Here is a 20,643-nt window from a genome sequence, read left to right on the forward strand (position 1 = left end):
TTCAAGAGCTTCTTTGATGATAACCTATTAATCAATATTCTAACTATTAGTGTCAATTTCACTTGGACTAATAGAAGATTAAGGGCTGCAACTACTGAGAGAAGACTGGATAGAACTATATGTAATGATGATTGGATCAATCTTTGGAATCAGGTGTCTTGTTGTATTCTACCTAGGCTGGCTTCTGATCATCACCCCCTATTGATTAATCTCTCTGCTACCTGTTCCATTAGGCCTTCCCCTTTTAGATTCCATAAAATGTGACTTCAAAATGATGATTGCAGAAGTCTGGTTAGTCACATTTGGCATTCTAGAGTTTTTGGTTGTCCAATGTATGTCCTAGCTCAAAATCTCAAAATCCTCAAGAAGGAGCTCAGATCTTGGAACAAAACTGTGTTTGGAAACATCCATCATAATGTTACTCTGGCTAAAAATAATGTAGAAGCCATTCAAAATTGCATAAGGGACTCTGGTCCCTCTCAGGATCTTTATCAACAAGATGAACTAACCCAATCTGAGCTTTTAAAAGCTATGGCCATTGAGGAGATCTTTTGGAAGGAAAATGCTAGAATTAATTGGCACATCCATGGTGACAAGAACACTGCCTACTTCCACAAAATTGCCAAGATCAAACATGTTACCAAAGTAATGACTATGCTTAAGTCTGGAGAGGAGTTGCTCACTGATCATGATGCTATAACCTCTCATGTTCTTGATTACTACACTAACCTCTTTGCTTCTCCTAACCTGGTTAGCTCTAACAATCTGATTCATGAAGTCATCCATTCTCTACTCACTGAGGCTGACAACTTGATGATCTCTAGTATTCCTTCTGATATGGAAATAAAGGGTGCAGTTTTTGATATCAATGAGGACAGTGCCCCTAGTCCTGATGGTTATGGTGGTTCTTTCTACATATTTTTTGGGATATCATCAGTCTGGATGTCTGTAATTCAGTGAGACAATTCTTTCTACAAAATTGGTTGATGCCTAACTTGAATTCTAGTAATGTGATCCTCATTCCTAAAGTGCAGGGTGCTGAGAGAATTGAGGATTATAGGCCCATTGCTCTTGCTAATTTCCAATTCAAAATAATTACCAAAGTCTCAAGTTCAAGACTTTCTGTTGTGGCTCCTAAGATAGTTTCTTCTTCTCAAAAGGGATTCATCAAAGGTAGAAGCATTAAAGATTGTATTTGTATTGCTTATGAAGCAGTGAACATGTTAGACCACAAGACTTTTAGGGGAAATATAGCCATAAAACTTGATATTAAAAAGGATTCTGATACTCTTGAGTTGACCTTCCTTATGCAAACTGTTCAAGCTTTTGGTTTTAACCAAACATTCATAAATTGGATATCTCTAATCCTTCATTCTGCCAAACTCTCAATAAATGTGAATGGTAGCAATGTTGGTTTTTTCAATTGTTGTAGGGGGTGAGACAAGGTGATCCTTTATCTCCTATTCTCTTCTGCTTAGCTGAGGAGGTGCTCAACAGAGGAATCAGTAAACTAGTCATGGAAAATAAGTTCTCAACCATCACTGGTCCTAATAACTTGCACTCTCCTAGTCATGTTTTGTTTGCTGATGACATCCTGATCTTTTGCAAAGGTACTAAAAGAAATCTCAGTTGTCTCAAAAAGATTGTGATGGATTATGCCATGGCTTCTGGTCAACAAGTCAATGTCAACAAAAGCAGGTTCTATAATAGCATTACTAATCACAGAAGAATTACCTCTATCTCCTCTACTCTTGGTTTTGTGCAAGGGAATCTTCCTTTCAATTATCTGGGTATTCCTTTATTCAAAGGCAAGCCTAAAAAGATTCATTTGCAGCTTATAACAAATAATATTATTAACAAGATGTCTAATCGGAAAGGTGCATCCTTATCCTTAATGTGCAGAGTTGAGCTAGTGAGATCCATCATATAGAGCATCGCTTGCCTACAGCTTTCATGTCTACAAATGACCTTCAAGCTTATTATCTTAAGTGGACAAATGTGTTAGAAACTTCATCTGGTCTGGAGACATTGGGGTCAAAAAGCTTGTAACAGTTGCTTGTCATAAATGTTGCTCTCAATTGGATGAAGGAGGTCTTGGAATCAAATCAATCAAATGCTTAAACAAGGCTGCTCTGTTGAAGCTAACCTGGGATTTAAAGACTTCCAATCTAGAATGGACTAATTTCTTCAGACTCAAGTTCAATTGTAAAAGCTACAACACTCCTAAGTACTCTAAATCCTCTATCTGTCCAGGGATTAGAGAAAACTGGTTACAAGCTAACCTGAATTCCATTTGGCTTGTTGGTGATGGTCTGAGTGTGAATTTTTGGAGAGACAATTGGCTTGGTGAACCTCTTGTTGACACTTTAAACATTCCTATGAGCATTCATGCTAATATTCAGGGCTCCATTGCTAATTTTTCCCTAAACTCCAACACAATAATACCAGGGGAGTTGAATAGAAAATTCTCTTCTGTTTCTCATGACTTGGCCTGCTACAAGAGACATGGTGGTCATGATAAATTGGTTCGGATGCCATCCATTGATGATTTTATGACATCTAAAGACTCTTCTGCTTTTGTGCACAAGGTTGGGAAAAAGCTTTCTTGGTATAAACATTTTGGTCCATATCCATTCCTCCATCAAAATCTTTTACAATTTGGAGGTTGTTTCATAGGAAAATGCCAACTGATGATAATCTACAAAAAAGAGGTTGTATGCTAGCCTCAAGATGCAATTTGTGCAAGAGTAATGCTGAAACAGATTATCACCTATTCTTCCAATGCTCAGTTGCAAAAATGATTTGGAATTGGTTCACTACCTCCATCTCAATTAAGATCAACACTTCCTCTATTCATTCTATTATTAAGGAATGTGCTGCTATTCAAGGGAGTCAGCTTAGAGAGGTGAGTTTAGCTTATGTAGTTCATATCATTAATACCATATGGTACTGCAGAAACCAAAACAGATTTGAAGACAGGCTAATAACTACAAGGCAAGCCATCTCAAAAATTAAGAGGGAAACATCTTTCTCTGGTTCTTATGCCTCTGCTGCAGTGGCCTCAGGTGGGTTCCTTGAATTCCAAACTCTCAGGTTCTTCAATATACCTCTTAAGCTTAGCAAGGCTCCTAGATTCATTGAAGTTTTATGGAAGCCTCTTCAATAGATCTGGATAAAAGTCAATACTGATGGAGCAGCTCATGGTCATCCTGGTCCAGCTGGTGGGGAGGTATCTTTAGAGACTCAACAACTGATATCATCCATGCCTTTGCTAATTTTTTGAACGTGCAAAATTCTATATATGCTGAACTTCATTCAGCAATCCATGCAGTGGGCATAGCTTTTCGAAACGGCTGGATAAACTTTTAGCTTGAAAGTGATTCTATGCTAGTCTTAGGCATCTTCAGTGGAAAATCCAATGCTCCTTGGAATCTTTTCAATGAATGGACAATATGTAAAACTCAACTATCTCGTATGAACTTCAACTTAACTCACATATTTAGATAAGAAAATGGATGCGCAGACAAACTGGCCTCTTTTGGAATCACCTCACAAACAAACTCTACCTGAATTACTACTCCTTCTTTCATCTTAGAGGAGTTTACTAGGAATATGCATGATCTTCCAATTATAAGTTTCAGAACTTATAACTTGCTTATTGCCTTCTTCTTGTAATACTTTTTCATCAATATATTTTGGTGCTCTTGCACCTGGTTTTAAAAAAATATATTATAAAAGAAGTCAATTAATATCATGAAGAAGTTTTTTTATTATATGAAAATTAAAATATTAATTTTTGAATTTCTTTAAATTAGGTTTTTAATTTATCTTATTTGTTTTAAAATTTGTAGGATAACTAGTTTTGGGAAATTGCATAAAACCTTTGTAAACTTTATGTCTTTCGTAAGTAACAATCATGAATTTTTTTCTTCATAATTATGTCTTAAACTTTATTAGTTTGTGAAATTAATTTCTGTAGAAATATATTATTAAATCATTCATAAGTCAACAAGGAAATCACTACAATCACACTTATAATAATAGTAATGCAACATTGAAGATTAACCAACATTGATATTCGAAAAAAACCGTCTGTATAAAATTGTTTGATAAGAAGATGATAGTAAATTTGTGAGTTAAAATAAGTTAATGCAATAATGTTGGTGTATAAATAAAAATAAAAGAAATACTAATGATCTAACAGTCGAGCTTAATATGAAATACATGACATCATTTTTCATTACTATTAATTTAATATTATTTTTAGGTAGACACCAACTTTATTAACAATTAAAGTTTAAGGGATAATTAAGAAGAAAAATAGTTTATAGCGATGGTTCAAAGTATTATAAGTTTATGATGTTTTTATATAGTTTTAAATTTTTTTGCATTAGTCTTATAGTTCAAGGCAAATGTTTAAAAAAGTAATAGAGTGATTTGTGACTTGTGACTCTTTTTATTCTAAGCTCAACAAATTAATAGTTACTAACGTAACAAATATTTTGCCCAAGGACGGAACAACTTAAATAGGGTTCTCTCTACTTATGTTCTTGGGGAGTATAAATGTTATTCCACTTTTTGTACTATTCTATGTATCATTACTTTTGATTGATTGAAAAAATTATTTAAGTTAAAATTGTAATTATTAAATATTTTTATGGTCAATCATATCTCTTGATACATGTAGTGACACAAAGAAGTGGGATAATATCTATTGTTTAGATAAAAAAACACATTACTTTTATATGGTGCCTTTTGAGTTTTTAGCATCATAATAAAAATAATTTATTAATTCAAAAACTTAATGATTGAGATTAATAATGGAATAAGAGTACCATGGCAATAGTTTCATTATTGTCTCACCCCTATATTAAATTATGTTTGCAATTATGATCATAATTGTAGGAAATTAAAAAAAAATACAATATTGTGACAACAATTATAAACACAAAGTACAATTTAAAACATTAAACTTATACTAATCCATTTATTTCATCTCTGCCGGTTATTATTTCCAAAACCACCACCACCACCACCTCCTCCACCCAAAAATTTCATCCCATCACAAGCAATCTCTAGTTATTCCTTGTTCTTGTTGTGTAATATTAATTGAGGGCATTCTTTGAACCAAAAATAATTGAGGGCATTCTAGTACATCTTGTGCATGAGAAAAATACAAGAGGGTCTTCTTTATTAATGTGAAGTGCACAAACCGTAACTTTTGTCCTTCATATATATAAAGACATTCAATGTATTGGTTCTATTAGCTGTAAGGTTCTGCTTGCTGTAACTTAGAATCCACTTATGTGCTCACAGAATCCACAAGAGACAAGATCAATGATAGTGCAAATAGTACGATATTTAAATTTGGACCAAAATGCCTTAAAATATCTTTGCTCAACCGAATCCATTTGAGGAAATAGTCATTTAAAATATGAAACATTTTTAAACATCTACTTAGTGTATTTTCCTATGCGATAAAATGGGAGAAATTAAATATTAATAGTAATATTTAATTACGTAGATCAAATACCCCTTGGAATTAAGCTCCTCAATGACAGGTCTATTTGCAAGATTAAACTAGCTTCTATGAACTTTCACATTTCTCATATTTATAAGGAAGGTAATATTTGTGCTGATAAATTAAGTTATTTCCAAAACTAACTCGAGATGTAATTCAATTCCTAACTTCCTTTTAATGATTACATGAGAAATAGATTAGGCTTGCCTGATTATAAATTTAGAAATTAGTAACATTGTCATCCTTCTTGTATGGTCCTCTTTTGTTATATATATATTAGGTGTAGTTGCATCTTTGCTTTAGAAAAGAAATTGAAGTTAAATTTTGTCCATCATTTTAACTTTTAAAATCAAAACTTGTTGTTTTAGTCATTTAGTGTTTTTAATCTTTCATACTTATTATGTACCCAAAAAAAGCTTTCATACTTATTAAATAAATTAATTTCTTCAATAATGTTTAAATATTTTTTTTTCATTTCAATTATTTAATCTTATTTAATTAAATCCACTAAATTATTTTTAACTTACTTATTACACAAACAACCTTGAAAATTTGACTGAATTTTCTTTGTACAACCAAGATATCTCCTCGGGAAAAATAATTTATACTAGTAAACAAATGAAAATATGGATAACTTCATTCTAATTAATTATTACTTTTATTTCAAATATAGTTCGTACCATTAGTATCCACATATGATACATTGGAAATAAGTCACTAGCTCCATACATCTTACATCATATACCCATTATGTTCTTTTTTCATAGGCAAATAAATAGATTAAGTGAGTATAAAATATACTCAACCCAATATAAAGAGATGATTAAAATAAAAGGTCAAGAGAAAATTATAAAGAACCATTAATACATCACTATCACCAAACAATTATAGGTCACAATGCTAAGGACCTAGCAAAAGAAAAGAAGAAGAAATTCCATTTCTATGGAGAGGAGTTCAATCATATGAGGCTTCAACACAGCTGTTTCTCACTTTGCAATAGCTTTTTGATTGTCAGATTCGATTATCTTATATTTCTTATGATATTCAGCTTTTGCTACGTACCTGGTTTATGCTTGTACATTTTTTTTTAATAAAAGAACTATGCAATGTTTTAACTTTAATTTTATACGTGCGTTTTTTTCTATACAAATTTGGCAATTTTTGAAAGATACATATTCATAGGCTGTACCTTGAAATTTACAATTAATTTTTTTTACCATGGTAAACTTCATCCTTTTTCTAATATAGAAATTCATAATTTGGATTGTATATACATTTCTCTCTTTAGAATCTTAATCACTTTTTTAAATGTAGGTAAACATTTTTTTATTATGTTTTTCAAGGGAGACTAACGGTGAAAATAGTTGCACTTTATGTTTTATCTTTTTTTTTGTATTACCAATGATATTTTCTCACCATATGAATAAGAATCTAATCCCTTTCGGAATGTTTGACCGTCCTTCCCAATAAGTATCATTCATAAGAATCAAATTCTTAATATTTTCATCAACCTAGAAATCTTGTGGGGTCTTACCAAAAGTCATGTTTAATTTTTCTTTAGGTGATAATGGGGGTAGGAGAATAGAGGGATCCGGTTGGGCAACGTTCTCCTCCCAAATATATATATATATATATATATATATATATTCCTTTTCAGCATTATATTGTTAGATCTTATGTGCATATTTAATTTTTTGGGTAAGAATTTTCCTCTTAAATTTAGAGTTGTGTTTTTTGTTTGTAAAATATACATTTATTTAGTAATTTCTTTGTGTTAATAAATTCTTAAAATATAGAGAAGTTGCTTAAGCTTTTATCAAAATCTTGGCACTTATAAAGGACACTAGGCTTTATTTTAAACCTACTATTATGACATATGTTCCAAATAGTTACTTAGTACTTATGTTTAATCTGTTTCTCCATTTGTACCATGTCATTTAGGCTTTATTTTAAACCCACTATTCCGATATGACATATATTCGAAATAGTTACGAATTACTTATACATAGTCTTTTTCTCCATTTATACGATGTCATCATTTATTTTGAAAATCTTTCATTGTAACCTTTATTTTAAACCCACTCTTAGATTAATACATTAATTTGTGTCACTGATGTAGCCAACGCAAGTTGACTGTTTGTGAATCGTTCAATTGAATATAAATAAAGTAAAAAAGAAAGAGAGGGAGAGAGGAATGGATCAAAACTTTTAAACTAGTGTTGTGAAAACTCAATTGTATCACCCAGGGGAATTAGTAGTGTATGTTACAATATAACAATTATATTAGTCATATAATTATATTAACCAAAATTTGTTATACCAGCTGATTTTCAATTAAACTGTACAAGTTATACCGGTTGATTTTTATTTAATATTTTAATGAAAAATAACTTAATTTTTTTTACCAAAATGTATCTTGATTATAAAAACATGGTCTACCAGAAAGTCACACACTTTATTTTTAATAATTTGTGTAAATAAAAATAATTATTGTTTTCATTATTAATTTTCAATAGTATAATGTATATATAATTTTACGATATGTGGTTTAATTAGTAAACCACCCAATGAATCAATATATCATTAATATTATGACTAGTTTAATAACCAATACAATATATCACTATCACTCTTTTAAAATGCATAAACTAGTAATAAGTGATATCATTCTAAATAAGTTAACTATTATTGATAAGTTAGCTGTAAACTCTTCAAAGATAATAATCTCTTCAATATGTTTGCATACATACACATTGATTCTATATCAAAAGACAAAATATATTTATGTTTATTAACACATTGATTCTATATCGAAAGACAAAATATATTTATTTGTATTTACTTATATATGACATACAAATTTATACAAGATATCCAAACTAATAAAAAAACATTTGCTTCACATTTACCAAAGTGGGCAACCTATTAAAATTAGGGGGTGGGGGTATTTACTTGAGGGTTGTAATAAGATTTGTTTTACTCTTTTTTGGTATGATAAAAAAAGGGTCCAACATTTGGGGGTTTTACATTTTATGAAAGATAATTCAAAATAAACATTATTTTTATATTATGCAAATTTTATTAAAGTCGAAGACATTTAATTATTTATAAATATTATAAAAAGAAACATATAAGTTTAAAATAATATGTAATATCGAGTTAGGTTAATTTGAGATGAATTAAGAGCCTGGTCTAAAAATGTTGAGTGTAATTTACTTCCTGAACATGAACCTGTCCAAGTTAGGTTTACTCTATAAAATGTTAGTAGGGTGAAATGCTGAATAGGTGAAAAGTTTTAAACTGTGATTTTCATAACAATTGTTTTTGTGTTTATCACATGGACAACTAGAAAAAGGGTGATCCTATATACTATTGCGATATATATGGATGTGAATAATTCCAAAATTATAATTATGACCTCAGTTATGGTTGCTATCTATATTTAAAAACTTGCACGCTAGAGAAGAGTTGATATATAATATCTCCTCATATTATTGGATTCCATATTTGGTTTCACTTAAAGTTTTTATTTTAAATTATAACATAAATATCAAGATATAAAATTGGACATTAGTCATAGCTACCTACGCTTATTATTGGAGCATTTTAGTTGGCATAAGTTGGTTTATATATAGTAGAGATACATTCACACCTAAGTTAAGTTACACTAGTTAAATTCAAACTTAACCATTCATTTTCTTAAATTTAACGGACCAAATAGGTAAGTGCAATAAATGATGAGAGAGAAAAAGAAAAAAATCTTAAATAACTTATTGCACTCACCCATTTGGTCCGTTAAATTTAAGAAAATAAATGACTAAGATTGAATGTAATTAGTATAAACGAAACTTAAGTGTAAATAGATTTTTTTTCATATATATGGACTTGGCTTCACTAGGTAAAGTTGTTTGACTCAGAAAAGGACTGTATAAAATGTGGTATGAACATCAATTAAATATAATCACAGGAAATGTCATGACACCGCATATTTAATTCTACTTTGGCTTTCAGCTTCTATCAATTGAATTTTTTAGATTTCAAACTTTACACATCATCCAATAGGTTATTTATCTTTTAAAAGATAAATCGGTTTTGGGACAGTTGAAATTGAGGCATTATTGTAAGCTAAAAATGTAAAAAACTAATAAATAAGAAAACGATATCGAAAATTATAGCATATTGTACTTGTAGGCAATGGTTTTAAAATTGTTAAAAAGTGGAAGCGTTGCTATAGGTAAAAAATATTATAATGTTTGGTTATCATATTCTTGTGAGAAAAGTTGAGACTGATTAGGAAAGTAATTCTTGCCAGAATTTATTCATGCACAATTTTGTGGTTTTAGAACTTTAGTGAGATTTAAAATATTAAAATGAAAATGGAAATATGTCTAGATTCAAGATATTGGCACTGCAGAAGCCAATAATGGAGAAGATAAAGACAAAATGTTAAATGAAATACTGATAAAAACAGCCTATATGCATTTGTCTTTGCACCGTAAAAGTAACTTTATATTCTAACATTATACGTAGAAGTTATTTGACATAGAGAGCACTTTGAACCGTGCTCATTGCTTGCCAACCCAACCTAAAAGTGACATTATCAATATAAATAAAGACAAATATATTTAAGTATGATTTTATATAATGTTTGATTTATGTGTTAGTGTGAATGGATATAAAGTATATCATGGTCAAAAGTCTAACTGATAAAAAAATGCATACAAATTATACCAATGACTTCCAACATAATGACAACATAATGCTTTTAGACTAATTTTATATGTGAGGTCAATGATTCAAATTTTAAGAGTTATCTATGAAGAGAGTTTTATCTTTTGTGATCCTTTCTTCCATGGATCATTGATTACTCGACTTATGATGAAGAGATAATCAAATTTCGATATTTACAATTAATTTGGAGTTATCACCATGTTTTTTTGCAGTCAAAACGCAAAAAACTATCTTTTATGCATTCTTTGAAAAAATATGGTATTTGAACCTAAGTTCTGAATTTGAGAATCGATTAAAGATCGGGGAATGTATTAACATTCGTTCCCCCGTAATTAAATAATACATTGGCTAATTGCATGTACAAATTATACCTTAATTTATTAAAAATTAACTATTCAATCAAAAAAACATAATTTTTATTTGGGAAAAGTGCATAAAACCCATATAAACTTTATGTTTTTTTGCAAGTATGAACTATTTTTTAGTATATTTATCTCTTAAACTTTATCAATTGATAAAATTGGTCCTTGTATAAAGATATTGTTAAATTACTAATAGATGAACAAAGAAACAATTCCCCTCAAACTTACAATAGTAGCAAAACATCAATGCATATTAACCAACATTGATATCACGAGGAAAATACTGTCAAAATACAAATTGATTGAAAATAAAAGAATAAATAAATTTTAGAGTTAAAGGTAATTAATACAATATTATTAGTATATATAAAAAATATATAAAATAATAACAATAATAATCGATAAGTTGAGATTAAAATAAAATGCATAAGTTAGAATTTCTTTATTGATGCTAATTTAAGATTATCTTTATGCAATGACCAATGTCACCAATAGTTAAAGTTTAAGAGATAATTAGAAGGAAAAATAGTTCATAGTGACTACTTACAAAAAGGCATAAATGTTAGAAATTTATAATTTCTAATTAAGGTGAACATTATATATTTGATACAATGATATGAACTATTTATTTCTGGGGTTACATTATAAGTGATCTAATTACTGCCCCCTAGATTTCTAATAGTTGATAACGGATATGGGCTTAATGGGTGGATATCCATCAGGTTAACCCATATGGGATAATGGGAACCCTATAAGTTAACGCATAAGGAAGGTTATGGTCCCCAACACACAAAATCAAATTCAGTTTTCTCCTCTCCCCATCAGAGTGAAAACGCAAGTCCTAGAGGAATCAGAGATTTGGTTGAGGAAGGTCATCATACCAAAAACATAGATTCAGGTATGACATTGCATCCTTTGTTTCATATATGTGTGTGAGAATCATGAGATTTAAGATCCTAAAATTGGTATTTCACCAATCATCAGAAAATATCTAACAAGTGGTATCAGAGCTTTAGGTTCTAAATTTTATGGTTCTCCATTAAAGATGTTTTCCCCCAATTTTTTATGAACCCTAATTTTTTAAACTTGAGGATTTTTATGTTTTCGCTATTGGTTATGAAAATTGGGTATTTAGGAATAATGATGATAACTTTTATCTGCTTCCGCTTATTTGAATTATGAGTAATTTGTATTATGAATCATTGCAATATGTGTTGAAGTATATAATCAGATCTGTGCATGAACATTGCATTAACTTTTATGAGTCTGTTATGTAATATGTATATTATATGTGCACTAATGTCTTACTGTTGGACATTGACTTTTATTACTTCACAATTTTTGCAATTTGTTAAAATACTATACCTATGGTTTTCAATTCTTTTTTTAATATGATTATGGCATAAAATATGTGATTCACCTTATTTTAAGACACATAATTAAGGATTGAAGTTAAGTTATATATATTACCTTTAAGCTTAATGCTTGTAATGAAATATATATTGTATTTTGGAAGTGCATATATATATATATGTATGAAATAATTGACCAAATATATATAAAAGATATGCTCTTGATGTTTTAAAGTTTGGCATGATCATATTTGATTTGAATTTTTTTTAATATAATTTGCATATATATTTTTATGCATTTAACTCTTGATCTATTATGTATTTGATTAAGATTGCATCCATTTTTATGTGCTGATATATATATGTAATATATTCTTTTTTTATTTGGAATTATATTGTGGGATTAGATTTGTTAATCATAAAAGATATCAAATCTGAAGGTTTTAATTTCAAGATTATATTTTTTTTAATGGACCCATGTTGTCTACTTTTTGTGTGGTAATTATTTTTGAATTAATTGATATAATATGTTGTCAAAGTAACCTCTATTGTGGAAATTGATTAAAAATTACACAGATGAGTATGACGTTATTTATGCGAATTGTGTTTGACCCAAAGGAAAACACAATTTGGCCAAATAATAACATACTTATGATGATAAATATGGAAGAAATATAAAGTTTTTTTCATGTGAATAATTGTCGGTCCAAAGAAAGACTATTGTTTGACAGAACTAATTGTTAATATTTGATCATTACATTAAGAGTACCACTTACAAATTAATTTCTCTTTCCAAAGACTAGAAATTGATGTTGTGCTAGGTATCTTGTGATAGGTCTATTACGTGAACATGTCTTGTTTTTTATATATATTACATGAATTGTTTGTTTAGATTTGAACATGTTATTAATTCTTTGTTATGTGGATTCAGTGTCTTTTACCAATGCTGCAATTTTTTCTGCTCAAATAAGTAACATCTCATTGCTGAATGAGACAAACTTTAAGGTCTGGAGGGAAGCCGTAGAAATTATTCTTGGCTGTATGGATTTGGATCTCGCACTTTGTGTGGAGAAATCCATTTCCACTGCGGAAAACCTCGATGAGGCTAAAATTGAGAATTGGGAACGCTCTAACACCCATATTATTATGATTAGATGATTAATTTGTCAAAGAATTGAGAATTAGTTTATTTAGTCATTTGATCTGTTTAGTCAAGGAATTGATAAATAGATAAGAACTCATGGTGGGGAAATCATATGAATAATCATATATGAATATAATTATTGGATACTAGAAGACAAATGGTGAAATCCAATCACATGTTTTTCATTTCTGAACTTAACATATTTAAATCGTTTACTTTTACACTTGTTTAATTTTAATACTTTCACTAAATAAAAACATTTTTCAACCCAACTTCAATTATTTGTTAATTAAAAGAATATCAATCAAGTCATTGTGTATTCGACAATCTTATATACTTGTTTGCCACAACCCGTTTAGTTAAAAATAACAATCAATTTGTCGGTTAGCAAAATGATGTTGTTGTTAGGAACTTGCGTCTAAATATTTTATTTTTTAGCAAAAATTATTTGATATTTTTAATTTTTATGTTTATTATGTTTCTGTAAGATTTCAAAAATAAACAAAAAATATTATTTTATTTGTTATTTTTAATTCCTTTTTTATTTCATCTAATTAATTTCTCTTTGCTAACTAATCTATGGTTGTAGTGTTTATTTTGCTCTTGTTCTAGAAAAAAACAAGAAGAAAGTGTTATTTGTTCTTATTTACTTTTCATTTCCTACAAGAAGAAGCCCAAAAAACAACAATCATTGACTCCAAGAAATCATGGGGCACAATGGTCAAGGTACCTCACAAGTCTCAATAGGCCCCCAAGAAAACAAAGTATGTTGATCTAGATCTTATTCTATGTTAACCCATTTGTAGGACTAGACCATGAGGATCCATATTCTTACTTGGTTACATTTTATGATCTATGTGGAAATGTTGAAGTCTCATAGGAAGAAGAATAATCGTTGTTTTTGAGGTTGTTCACATTCTCCTTGATTGGGAAAGCCAAAGATTGATTATTACACCAAAGATCGCAAGTAAGGACCAATTGAAACTGGTTGGAGGAGAATATTACGAACCGTTTTTCTCATATACCAAATTCATGGACGATAAAGTAGCAATCTTTGTTTTCTCTTAAGGATCAAATGAAGCTTTATGTGATGCACGAGACAGGTACCAATCACTTATAAGGAAGTACCACAATCATAGTTTCGATGAGTTAACACAAATCTATATTTTCCGAAATGGACTGCAACAATAATACAAACTAATCTTGGATGTCACAACAAGTTGTTCATTGATAGAAAAATGTTATGAAGAAGCCATAAAAATCATTGAAGCAATGACCACTAGAGATCGACAATGCCAACATGGGAGATGGGTATTGGAATTTGGCGCTCAAGGTGCATTGTTAGCTCAAACAAAATATTAACTCGACAAATAGAAGAGTTAACTAAGCTGATGACCGTGAACACCCAATTTTGTCCGGCCCAAAAATACTTCAAAACCAATTTTTCCATAAATAATTTTTTTTGGATGTAGATCTCATTAAATCAAATATATTGTATATGGATTTGTTTAGGTTGCATGTATTTCTTTAAAAATAATTAAATATGTAAGGAGTTCAATTTTTACTCAAATTTGATAAGGTATAATTGAGGAATTGCAATCTCAAAATTTGAAAATCAAGTAAATTCAATATCAAATTGATTGCGGTTACACTTTTAAATAATAACCAAATAAAAGTTTTTTTGGTCCAACACATAAAATTCAATCTCAACTTGAATTTCAAAAAGGGGTTTAAATGAATTTATTAATATTTAATGGAATTTATTTCAATTCCCTAACAAAAATTATTTCCAAAAATAAAAAGAGAATTTTGAAAAGAATATTTAATGGATGATTAATAACTTCATGATGACTTATATTCAATCTATTTTTTCGTTTTATTTAAAGAAAAATTTGAAAATGATTTTTAAGTGACTTAATGGTCCCTTATTAGCTAGAATCAATTCTTAAAAATGTTACTAGGACATATTTCATTAATTTTCATGTATATGGTAAAAACCGGAAGAAAAATATTTTTTACGACCACACAAGAATAAAACAATGTTTTTAAAAGATTTTCATGAAAATTAAACTCAGATCTAGTTTTGTTTAGAGTAAAAAATTATTATTCATATACTTATGTAGGTTAAAATAATTTTAGACTTTCTAAGAAAATTGTTTTAGCATTTTTATCGTAAAATGATATTTTTAAGGGTCTCAAAATAGAAAATATATTGTAAATTCGTTTTGAAATTATTGATTATTTTGAAATTTCAAATATTGTGCGATAATAATGAAAATCAAATATTTGAAATTATTTTTAATAGTAAAAGTAAATATCAGGTTTCCTTTTTCTCTCCTTTGAATTAATTAGGAGATTGCATTTGATTTAAAAATATGCTAAAATACCTAGTCTATATACAACAAATCTATATCATCCACAACAACCTCAAAATCTCTCACCCTTCCACTCACTCATCAATTTTCTCATCCACCTTTCACTCACCCACAAATCCATAAAAAATTTCATCCAAAAAAATCTTTCATCCATCATTTATTTCTAATAACCCTCAACATCCAAAAGTACTCATATCATCCACAACAACTTCAAAATCTCTCATTCACAATAACTTGAAAATATTTTACACACAATAACACAAAAATCATTTAACAAAATACATTCAAACCCTCAACATCCAAAAGTACACATACCATCCATGATAATCCAAAAATCTTTCACACAACACACAAAAAAGATACCCGCAAAAACCATAAAAATACACGATCCCTAACACTTCCAAAACTTTTTTCTTTTCTCTCTCGATTAAACGGTTTTGATTGCAAACCTGTTTTGGAATCCGGTTTCAACATAGCAAGCATTAGGCCAACATGATTTGTTGAAATCCAAGTTGGCACCCACTTCAGCCTTGGAGTCAATACAGGTACACAATTTCACCCCTTGAAATTTGTTTTTATCCATTTACGTCCTTCCATTAATAGTTATCATAACAATAATTTTAATATATTTACCATAAAAATATATTTGTTAATTTATTTCAAAATCTCAATTTTCTTATAATTACATAAAAATAAAAATCATTTAATACAAGACTATTGAAATATGTTAATCTCAATTTTAAGGTATTTTGTGGTTTTGGACGTAAGGGCTACAGTTTACTTTCTTAAAATTAATATGATTAATTATATTTTTACATCCTAAAAAGATTTTTTTTAATTAAAAAAACAAAAATTGGAATTTCTTAACCAAATTTTAATATGAGATGCGGTATCGGACGTAAATGCTATGTTTTGCTCATTTTAAAAGAAAAAAAAATCTAATTTAAACGTTTTAAGAAATAAAATTAACCCAACAACAAACAAACTCTTTTCTTCCCAAAGAACTACGTAGTCTTGATTCCCAAAAAAGGATACGAAGGACCAAGATCACTCTTGTTATACATAATAATAAAAAGTATTTCATTTTTGGTAATTTCTGAGATGTGAAGTTTTCTTTGGATACCACCCCACCAATTATTGTGCTCCTCCAATTTCACATTAGGAGGAAGTGCAATACATGAGAAATCAGCAAATGTACGATCAATAATACAAAAGCAATTATCCCATGAGAGACAACCAATTATACACACAATCATATAGGCGAGATGTAGAACCTTCAAGTAGACAAATGTCAGATCAACAGTATCAACCTCAACAACAATAAAAACATTCCAAAACAGAAGATACTCTGAACCAATTCATGCAACTCAATATGGAAAATCACAAGAATGTTGATGTATCTATAAAAAAACATAGAGATTCAACTTGGACACTTGGCTAAGAAGATTTCATAAAATCAAATAGGAACATTCAACGCCAATACTTAACCTATCCAAAGGAATACTACAATATCATCACAACAAGAGGTGGCAATGTGGTTGAATATGATGTTGATGATCATATAGAGCATGCGAAAGGAATTGTTGAAAAAGAAAAATTTAGTGTTGAAAAAGAGGAAATGATAAGAGTGAATAAATCAACGAGTTATGAGAGTAAAAAGAGAGAAAGCGAAATAATGATAGCTAGTGAAAAAAGATAACCCAAGAAAAAGAAAGAAAATATGAGCCATAATTCAGTGCCAAATAGGAGAAAATAAAATGAGAAGACAACCCTTATTGACTCATGTTTGAAAAAGCTATATACTGTACTAAAACGATATATGCAGCCAAATATTGTATTGCTCTAGCTTATCCAACTTTGTGATCATTGAGGTCACATGATTTGTCTAGTTAATGAAGTTAAAAAAGAGTTACACAAGAGGCAACCCATCCTTCTAAAATTTATTTTTATTTTTTCTTATTTTAATTTTAGTAACCTTGTCTTGAATAATGATTCCCAGTGTTGAGTACAGGTCATAGAGAAGCAGGTTAAAATGAAAACGTTCGGACATACAAAAACAACATATCGCTTGGCCTAGGGATAAGCCAAATTACCTGGTGGGGATGGACTTCACATGCTATGGTTATGAGGTGAACAAGCTAACAAACAAGATGAGGAGCTTGACAACAACTAGGTTGTAGCAAAAATCACTGTGATATCATTTATATTTCACTCATTTAAATCCTGTTTTATTATTTCTTTAGAATAAATGAATGTGTGCTTGTAGACTACTCAATTTGTATGCTAAAACTTCTTGTGAATTAACCAACTTGTCAACTTTGTTCTTGTTCTATCAACTAGCATAACTAGATGGGAAAAGAAATATGATTCTAAGTTGCAAACTTTCAGGTTATAGGTGGTTAAACTTGCTGGTTTGTGCAATCTTTTGCTGTGTAGGTAAATAGCATGAAGTTGTTTGATATCAAGAGAATCATGAAGTGAGCATGAATCAAGAGTGAGTGATACACTGCTAAATAAATCTTGTGATTTTTCACTTTGCTAGCACTGTTAGATTTGTTTGAGTCTTTAATCATTTTGGTAGATGTGATGCATGGAAGTGATCAATGTAGTTCTGTCATGAAAACACCACTAGGCCAAATATATTAAAAACCCTACACGATTTAAGATTTTCTTCACCATTGAGCCTTAACCTTTCTTTTCAGAATTATAATGAATCCAATCTTACATATCCCAAAAGAAAAATCACTTTCCTATTAGACTAAGAGAGCTATTATTGTGCAATATACAAGTTGGGGAGAAAGAATCAAAATGGTATATAGTGGTAAAAATGAGGAAGAAAGTATTTATTCCTTCTTCAAATTTTTTATAATAAAAAACAAATTCAAAGCTCCTAAAAATAAGGAGAGCAAAAATGAAGAAGGAATGGAAAATGGTGAAAAATGAATAGTACAAAAATGTTGAAAAATATTTAATGAGTTCAATTATGAAGAGTAAAATAAATAAAAATTTAGTATGCTCTCTTATCTTTTTAGGAACTTTGATATCTGAGAAATCATATTCTTTGTAGCTCAGCCTCATTACAACCTAGAGAAAGACCTTAGTGATCTATGCTAAGCATCTACCATTGGTTTGATATGAGACAAATACCAAATTTGATTCCATGCTAACTTAATGTAATAATAGAGAAAATCAATTTTCACTTGATGAGAGAAACACATTCCACCTATAATTGCATTGATTGTCATATTTGGTGAGCTCTACCTTTCTTGATCGACTAACAATGAATTGCATATTGAGAACACTTCACTATTATACAACTTATTGATTGCATACTTTAGTATTCGGTACCATATATTTCTTTGAATTGTTTGCTCTTAAATTTTGTTTTATGAATATTGGGTGATGAAAGTTGATATTCCTTGAATAATGTTGAACATGTTGTGAAGTTTACTGTTCTAAAAAAAATCTGCATGCACACTTTTTGAGTCTTGACTTCTATTTTTGTTTGAGGATAAACAAAGTTTTAAGTTGGTCTTTGAACAAAAGTTATGAGGTCGGGAGTCGATTATGGATCGAGAATAATATTAGCACCCCATTCACCTGTAATGCAACGATATCCTTACTAATTGCACGAATTTTTATACCCTTAAATTATTTATTAAAAACCTATATGCACTAGGGAATCAATACTACGTAGTTGTGAGTTAAAAATGGTTTAATTTGATTTGCTTGGTTTAAAAAATATTTGTTCAATTAAAATTTATCTTAAAATAATGATGATTTTGGTCAAAAATATTTGGTTTAAAGATGATTTTGTGAGATAAAAAGGAACACTGCTCTCACTGGCAATCTATCTACCCTGGCTGTCAATCCTTCTCTCTTTGAATTTCATATAATTAGCAGATTCAATTGCTCTCCTCACTACAACCCTGCTCCTGCCATCATTGAAGTCAGATGGCTTCCTCCTCCTCAGGGGTGGATCAAAGTCAACTCTGATGGTGTTGCTCATGGCCACCCTGGCCACGCAGGAGGTGGTGGTATCTTTAGGGACAGCAACAGGGACATATGGGGTTGTTTTGCTGCTTATTTCCATATTCATGATTCTCTCTTTGCTGAGCTTCATGCTGCTATCATGGCAATTCAGATAGCCAGTTTGAAGGGTTGGAGGGAGGTTTGGTTGGAGTGTGACTCAAGCTTGGTGGTTGAAATTGTCAAGGGCATCAAAGATCCTCCATGGAAGCTAAGCAATTACTGGGAGCACTGCAAGATGATCATTTCTTCCATGAAACTCACGGTTTCTCACATTTTCAGGGAAGGAAATGCTTGTGCGGACATTCTAACTTCCTTCGGAGTTAATTCTAGAACCACTACTTGGTGGAATTCGGTCCCACCTTTTCTTGCTAATGAGTTTCATAGAAATAGATATCTTTTGCCTAATTATAGGTTCAAGCATATGTAATGATTCTCTTTGTTCTTCTCTTTTGGTGGTAATATATTTGTGGGTGCATTGACACCCTTGCTTTAAAAAAAAAAACTGCGTTTATTTTCAAATTTTGTATTAATTTTTAATGCTTGTCAGTTTCTTTCCAAATTGATATTTATCATCATAATAAATCTTTCATGATACTGCACTTGATATGTTATATTAAGTGGTCTGTCATTTTTCTTCTAGAATTTAAGCTCCAAGAATATATTACTAATCAAATGATGTTATTATGATAATCAAATATATAATAACATCATGTTGTCATTTTAACATTATTTCATCATTTCCATTGTGCTACTCTTTTGCCAAGTTTATACATATCGCTAGATTTGATTTTTGTTATTAAGTTATGCATATGAATTGTGTTTTATATTGTGAAGTATCTATGTTAATTTATTAGCTAAAATGATATATAGTTGAAATAATCAAACAATGTTTATGAAATATAATTTGAAGTAGTACAATTTTTTCCAAAACAAAATAAGCAAATTGTGAAACTAGACTAAACCATTCATAGCCGGTTTGGTTCGGTTCATACTCATAATTTCAATATTAACTAAATTAAATTGCACGAACCATGTCCTTCTATTAAAAAAATCAAAGGGAGACAAAATTGATTTTAGGACAGCTAAATTTTTGTTTTCAAAGAATATTTATAAATAAAAATTCTGG

At 29.8% G+C, this 20,643-nt stretch overlaps 1 protein-coding gene across 1 annotated transcript; it reads left to right on the plus strand.

Moving 5' to 3' along the window:
• On the plus strand, positions 331–19,944 carry LOC109363643. The gene is made up of 6 exons (XM_019609897.1): positions 331–948; positions 1,035–1,316; positions 1,433–1,790; positions 1,990–2,608; positions 2,677–3,093; positions 19,389–19,944. The coding sequence occupies exons 1-6, from the start codon at positions 331–333 to the stop codon at positions 19,942–19,944; spliced, it is 2,850 nt and encodes a 949-aa protein (XP_019465442.1).

This window comes from Lupinus angustifolius, chromosome LG13, assembly GCF_001865875.1.
Source record: "Lupinus angustifolius cultivar Tanjil chromosome LG13, LupAngTanjil_v1.0, whole genome shotgun sequence".
NCBI lineage: Eukaryota > Viridiplantae > Streptophyta > Magnoliopsida > Fabales > Fabaceae > Lupinus > Lupinus angustifolius.